Source organism: Dromiciops gliroides, chromosome 6 (genome assembly GCF_019393635.1).
Source record: "Dromiciops gliroides isolate mDroGli1 chromosome 6, mDroGli1.pri, whole genome shotgun sequence".
Taxonomy (NCBI): domain Eukaryota; kingdom Metazoa; phylum Chordata; class Mammalia; order Microbiotheria; family Microbiotheriidae; genus Dromiciops; species Dromiciops gliroides.
The window spans coordinates 30,929,313-30,936,522 of NC_057866.1; the positions used below are offsets into that span (position 1 = coordinate 30,929,313).

Consider the following 7,210-nt stretch of genomic DNA (forward strand, 5'->3'; position numbering starts at 1 on the left):
TAGTTATTAGCCTGACATCTTGTAAAGGTGTGAAATCAAGCAATTGGAGAAGATTATGAACCTCCAGCTACCTGGGCCTTCCCTCTCATAATCTCACTCTGTAATTACTTTACCTATTTTATTTATGTGTCTGACAATATTTCCTCTGACAGAATATAAGCTTCTTGAGGGAAAGAACTGTCTATTTTTGTCTTTGTACTGCCCAGTACCTAGTATATCTTGGCAAACTGTAAGCATAGTTCTCATTGAGTCATTGACTAATCTGCCCTAATAGGCTAGCACAAGTGAGATGTCCCAAATGTCACAGATTACTGTTTTATTCCTTTTGGCTTAAGACTCTGATCTAGGTTAAAATTTAAAGAGTACCAGGGATATGAATGGAGCTATTATTAACCATTTAGACCCCAATGTAAATGAAGTTCCAAAACCAGATTTTTATGCTAGAAAAGGGGGTATGGGAGAATGGAATGGGGAGAAGACATTGAAAATAAGATATTCTAAAAGGTAGGTAAATGCAGGCCATAGAACAGAATGAAGGGGGAAAGAGAAAATGAATATTGTTTGTTTTTTGGGGAGGGCAAAATTTTACCTAGAACCTTTTCTGGGCAGAACAGAAAAAAAGAAAAAATATTTCAATGGGTACAGCGCTGACTTTATTGATGGTAAAGTACACAGGACTCAAAGCTTCTCCCATCTATTAAACCAGGGAGGACTACCTTGGAGTGAGAACTGTAGTTGTAGGCAAGTAAATTTAGCATAGGAATACCTAGGCTGCAGAACACTTCTGTTTTAACTTAAAAATCCACAGCTTCCTTGTATTATTCCCTGGAGGACATATAGACAATGAGATCTAACACACGGTTACTATAACCGAATTCATTATCATACCAGGCAATGACTTTCACAAAATAGTCATTGAGGGAAATACCCGCTTCAGCATCAAAAGTGGAAGAGTTGATGTCACCCATGAAATCAGAAGATACAACTTGGTCCTCTGTGTAGCCCAGGATATTTCTCATTTGTCCCTCAGATGCTTGTCTCATAACCCTCTTGATATCATCGTATTTGGCAGGTCTCTCCAGGCGGCAGGTCAGGTCCACAACCGACACGTTGGAAACAGGGACTCGAAAAGCCATGCCAGTGAGTTTGCCATTAAGTGCAGGGATGACTTTGCCCACAGCCTTGGCAGCCCCCGTGGAAGCGGGAATGATGTTCTGGCCAGCTCCTCGGCCATCACGCCACGCTTTGCCACTAGGACCATCTACAGTCTTCTGGGAAGCAGTAGTGGCATGGATGGTTGTCATGAGTCCTTCTACAATGCCAAAGTTTTCATGGAGGACCTTGGCTAGAGGGGCCAGACAGTTGGTAGTACACGAGGCATTGCTAACTATTGTATAGGAATTATTGTAAGTCTCATGGTTTACCCCCATCACAAACATAGGGACATCGTCTGAAGGGGCAGAGATGACAACTCGTCTGCAGCCTCCCTTCAGGTGCGCCCCTGCCTTCTCCAAGGTGGTAAAGGCACCGCTAGATTCTATGACATATTCAGCACCAGCGTTTCCCCATTTGATATTGGCGGGATCCTTTTCCTGGGAAACAGCAATAGATCTTCCATTTATCACCAGTCTGTCATAGTCAGCCCTGACAGAGCCCTGAAATTTTCCATGAGTGGAATCATACTTGAACAGGTAAACCATGTAGTTTATATCAACAAAAGGATCATTAATGGCCACAATATCGACTTTGCCTGTTTGAAATGCAGCCCTGGTTACGAGACGCCCAATACGGCCAAATCCATTGATTCCAACCCTCACCATCCTGCTTTGGGAACACTTCTGGCAGTGAGCTAGGGAGAGAAGTAGAGAGACAACACTTTATTTATAAGCAACCATTTTTTAATCATAAAATTATTTTATTTTTTTCTAGTTACATGTAAAGATACTTTTCAACATTTGTATAAGCAACATTTAAACATAAAACTGAACCAAGTTTTAAAACAGATTTAATTCGGCATATCACAGTAGTCAAAATACAACATATGATGCTGTGGTCATAAATTCCTAGAAGGAACTTCAGAGATTATCTTTTTTTTAAATTATAAAAGTGTTTTATTATTTTCCAGTTACATGTAGAGATAGTTTTCAATATTTGTTTTTATAACATTTTTAGTTTCAAATTTTTCTCCCTCCCTCTCCTCCCTCACCCCTCCCCAAGACAGCAAGTAATCTGATATAGGTTATATATGTATAATAACATTAAACATATTTCTGCATTAGTCATGTTATAAGAGAAGACTCAGAACAAAAAGGAAAAACGCCCAAAAAGAAAAACAACAGCACCAAAAACAAAAGAAATAGTATGGTTCAATCTGCATCCATATTCCAAAGTTCTTTTTTTTGGGATTTGGGGAGCCTTTTCCATCATGAGTCCTTTGGAACTATCTTGTACCATTGTAAGTCTATCACAGTTGATCAACACATAATATTGATGATACCGTGTACAATGTTCTCCTGGTTCTGCTCATCTCACTCATCATCAGCCCATGCAAGAGCCTCCAGGTTTCTCTGAAATCCACCTGCTCATAGTTTCTTACAGCACAATAGAATTCCATTACATTCATATACCACAATTTGTTCAGCCATTCCCCAATTGATGGGCAGCCCCTCTCTTTTCCACTTCCTTGCCACCACAAAAAAGAGCAGGTATAAATATTTTTGTACATGTGGGTACTTTTCCCTTTTTTATGATCTCTTTGGGAAAAAGACCCAATAGTGGTATTGCTGGGTCAAAGGGTATGCACAGCTTTATAGCCCTTTGGGCATAATTCCAAATTGCTCTCCAGAATGGTTGGATTAGTTCACAGCTCCACCAACAATGCATTCAGAGATTATCTTGTCATAAAGATTAGAAACTTGTAGGATGAAAACTGAAAAGGAACTTAGAGGTCTTCTAATCCAAACCCCTCATTTTATAGTTGAGGAAACTGAGGCCAAGCAAGGATAGGTAATTTTTAGAATGAAGTACAATGAATGTACAAGTAGTATGAGGAAGAGCTTGTGTTCGATCCTGGTCCTTTGGCTCCAAATCCAGCAATTATTCCTCTATGTAACAGTCTCCACTTTCCAAGGTGATATCTTACAGATGACAAACCCAAAGTCCAGTTAGCAAAAGTCGTTCAGTACTATAATGGTAGAGCAAAGATTGGAACTCAGGTCTCTTGACTCCCAGAATAGGGAGTTTCTATACCATGTGTCTATACTATATGAGCATCTCTAGTATGACTCTATATGTAACTGGACTCTTTGAGGTCATTAATGAGCATATGTCATGCCTCTTTTCCACTCAAATCCTATAATGTCCTCATATTTTTTTGGTGTGAATATGGCCCCTGGTTTTCCAAAGTTCTGATAGATCCTACGAAATTGCAAGAGTGGGCTAAGTGCTTGGTGTTAGATGGTGTATCTGTTATGTGGAGACCATTCTCATCCCCAGAAAGGACGGAGTGGTGACTTTTTTTTTTTTCTCCTGAGATCACATATGCACTCAAGCCATAATAGGTCTATAAGCTAGCTAGACTGAAGAGAATACCCACACCAATTGAAGCCTAAGTTTTTGAAATATGATAATTTTGGAGAAGGCTGTATGCTTATAGTTATACAAAGGGGATGTTTGATCATCATCAAACATGGGTCTGGGGGGTCAGCTAGGTGGCGCAGTGGATAAAGCACCTGCTCTGGATTCAGGAGGATCTGAGTTCAAATCCATCCTCAGAAACTTGACACTTACTAGCAGTGTGATCCTGGGTAAGTCACTTAACCCTCATTGCTCCGCCAAAAAAAATGAATGAATTCAACAAAGTAAAAACAAACAAACAAACAAAACAAAAAACAAAAAACATGGGTCTGGATTCTTGCTACTTCCTCTGTTTCTCAATTCAAGTCTTAATGGAAGATGTAGCCTGGTGGTATTAAGTAGCTTCTGTTAACTTTTCTGGCCATACCAGTTCATAGATAATCACTGACAGAGTTCTAGAATTCCTATATAGGAGGTTGTTGAGGAGAAAGGGAGGGTAGGGGTCAAAATGTAGTAGTGGTAGGGGAACAGGGATGAATGGAACTTTCCTTGACCATTCTAGTTTTACCCTTGATAAAATAAGATTTTTTGGGGGGGGTGGGAGGGAAGAGGGAAAAGATAATAAGATTTTTTTTTTGGTGGGGGAAGGTGATAGGGAGATGATAGTTTCCTATAAATGTTTGAGGGCAGACCTATAGAAGGAGTGATTAGCCTTGTTCTGTTTGGTCTCAGAGAACCTCCTCATCTGAGGTCTTCAATCAAAGGTAGAAGGGATACTTCATGTGTGGTGTTTACAAGAAAAAAAATTCCTGGATATGGATTACACTAGACAGCTAAGTAAGTTCCAACTCTGAAATTTTGTAATTCTAAAGCTGAAGAAAATTCCCTAGATCAAAGCTTGGTATTTCAAGAGAAGAGGAGAAATGTACCTTGGCAATCAGCAGAAATGAGCTCTAAATATATTGAGGGTTTGGGTAGACCCCATGTCGGGGTAGGAGATCCTGGGACACTGAAATTTGTTGCTGAGGAAAATAGTATCTGGAAGGAACTGGGATGAATTTGTTAAGCTCACGGAGGAACTAACCTCTTTCCAGAGAAGAAAACATAGGTGTAATCTCATAGCTTCCTATTTGACCTAATTATTCTTACTGTGTGCTAATCTTAGTTGTTTCTAGCCTAATAAAGGACAACAAATGCTGCCAGCACCTTTTAAATTTAATTTCCTTGGTCCCCAACCCCTCGCCCCTGCTGACGACAACTATACTTATTCCCTTAACATACTTTAAAAAAATAATAAAAGGGGCAGCTAGGTGGTGCAGTGGATAAAGCACCAGCCCTGGATTCAGGAGTACCTGAGTTCAAATCCAGCCTCAGACACTTGACACTTACTAGCTGTGTGACCCTGGGCAAGTCACTTAACCCCCATTGCCCCGCAAAAAAACAAACAAAACAAAACAAAACAAAATAATAAAAGTATTTTATTATTTTCCAGTTTTCAACATTTGTTTTCATAAGATTTTTAGTTCCAAATTTTTCTCCCCCCCTCCTTTCCCTCCCCCCTCCCCAAGACAGAAAGGAATCTGGTATAAATTAATATACACCCAATGACATTAATCTGCATATTTCTGCATTAGTCATGTTGTGAAAGAAGAATCAGAACAAAAAGGAAAAACCTCAAAAAACAAAAAAACAAAAACAAAAACAAAATTAGAAACAGTATGGTTCAATCTGCATTCAGAATCCACAGTTCTTTTTTTTTTTTTCTCTATGTGGAGAACATTTTCCATCATGATTTATTTGGAATTGTCTTAGATTATTGCACTGCTGAGAAAAACCAAATCTATCACAGTTGATCATCACACAATGCCCTTAACATACTTTTGAGAAGAATTTCCTTTCCACAAAAGGAAGAGGAAAATAATCATAGTATCATCAATTCAGAGATAGTAGGACACCTTAGAAGTCCTCTAATCCACCCCCTCCCCACTTTATATATTAAGCAATCCATAACCACTTATTTCTATGTTCCAGATACTTTGCTAGGAGCTGGGAATACATAGATTCTACTCATTCCTGGTCTTAAGATGATTTCATTATTCCACAGGAGAAAACTGAAGCCCAAAGAGGTTGACTTTCTTAAGTTCTATTCAGAACTTGGAAAAGCCTTCCCTGCCCCTCCCAGGATAAATTCATCATCTCTATATTCCATACTCACCACCATGCTGTTGACCTCCCTCAGTTTCCTCTCCTCTCTGATTGGAAGGCTGGAGGGAGGCGCACCAAACTCCTCCCAATGCCTTCCTTTACAGAGGGCAGAAAGTGGACTCAGCTCACTGCACTCCATATCTGCTGCTCTGCTTTGTTTGATCTCATTGGAATCAGAGGCTGGGGAGGTAGGTACACCCCTCCCTGTTTCCTGCCTCCTTTGGTGTGTTGTTCCTCCCCTCGGATGGGAAGCTCCCTGAGAATAAGAACTGCCTTTCTTTGTGTTAATTGTATCTCAGGCATAGTGCCTAACTTCTTAAACTGTGGGGGTCACGACAAATTTGCCAGCAGTAAAAGGTTATGTATACTTATTTTATATACCTACATATCTAGGGTCATGAAAACATTTCTCAGTTGAAAAGCGGTCATCAGTGGGGGAAAAAAAAAGTTTAAGAAGCCCTGGCATAACAGAGTGCTGGGCCTGGAGTCAGGAAAACTCTTCTTCCTGAGTTCAAATCCAACCTTAGACACTTACTAGCTGTGTGACCCTGGGTAAGTCAATCAACCCTGCTTATCTTAGTTTCCTCCTTTCTAAAATGAGCTGGAGAAGAAAATGGCAAAGCATTCCAGTATTCTCTGTCAAGAAAACCCCAAATGGGGTCATGAAGAGTTGGACAGGACTGGAAAATCCCCAGGCTTCAGTACAACGCTTGGCATGTGGTGATTACTTAATAAATGTTTATTGGATTTTAGGTCTAATAGGTTGCAGGCTAGGTTTTGAACCCAGGTCACCTGAATACTACGTTTATTCCCATTCTTCCTCTTCTGTAATTTTGTTTATATAAAACCTATGGTCTATAATTAGCACTTTATTTTTCTGTTTACTGACAAAGCAGATAGCTGGTATCTATAGGCTTTTACAAAAAATAACTTTTATGGCAGAGATGGGTTATATTTAAACCAACAGTAAGTAGAAAGCCTTCAAAATGATCTCTGCAAAGAAAAAGAGTGAATTGCAGGTCAGATTGTAGTCCACTGACCCCACCATTCTCTCTGAAGTCAGGCAGAGTTTCTTTCAATCAGAGATTAGAGAGAGAAGGGACCATACACATCACATAGTTCAGTAGTTCCCAGTGTTTTCTGTTCTGTTGACCCCTAACCACCACTACCACCGCCAACCACAACCACAACCACATATTATGAACTTCCAAGGTTATTTAAGAAAATATTCTTTAAAATTGAATTTATTGCTGATGGTTCCATTAAAAATTTTTCATCACAAATTATTGGATTATTCTCAGGAATTACCAAGGGGTTTGTGAATCAAGCAACCAATTATTAATCAATAAATGTTTATTAAGCTCTTGCAATGTTCCAAGCACTGTGCTAAGTTTTTAGTATACAAAAAGAAACAAAGGAAGTTCCTGCC

At 39.5% G+C, this 7,210-nt stretch overlaps 1 protein-coding gene across 1 annotated transcript; it reads right to left on the reverse strand.

The window, feature by feature from the left end:
• Positions 1 to 818: 818 nt before the first annotated feature.
• Positions 819 to 1,820, reverse strand: LOC122732941 (glyceraldehyde-3-phosphate dehydrogenase-like). Its single transcript, XM_043973380.1, has one exon. It carries the CDS (start codon positions 1,818 to 1,820, stop codon positions 819 to 821), a length of 1,002 nt encoding a protein of 333 aa, XP_043829315.1.
• Positions 1,821 to 7,210: the final 5,390 nt, after the last annotated feature.

Excerpts from the sequence above, each read along its gene's own strand:
- LOC122732941 (XM_043973380.1), bottom strand. The coding sequence starts at position 1,820 with ATGGTGAGGGTTGGAATCAATGGATTTGGCCGTATTGGGCGTCTCGTA.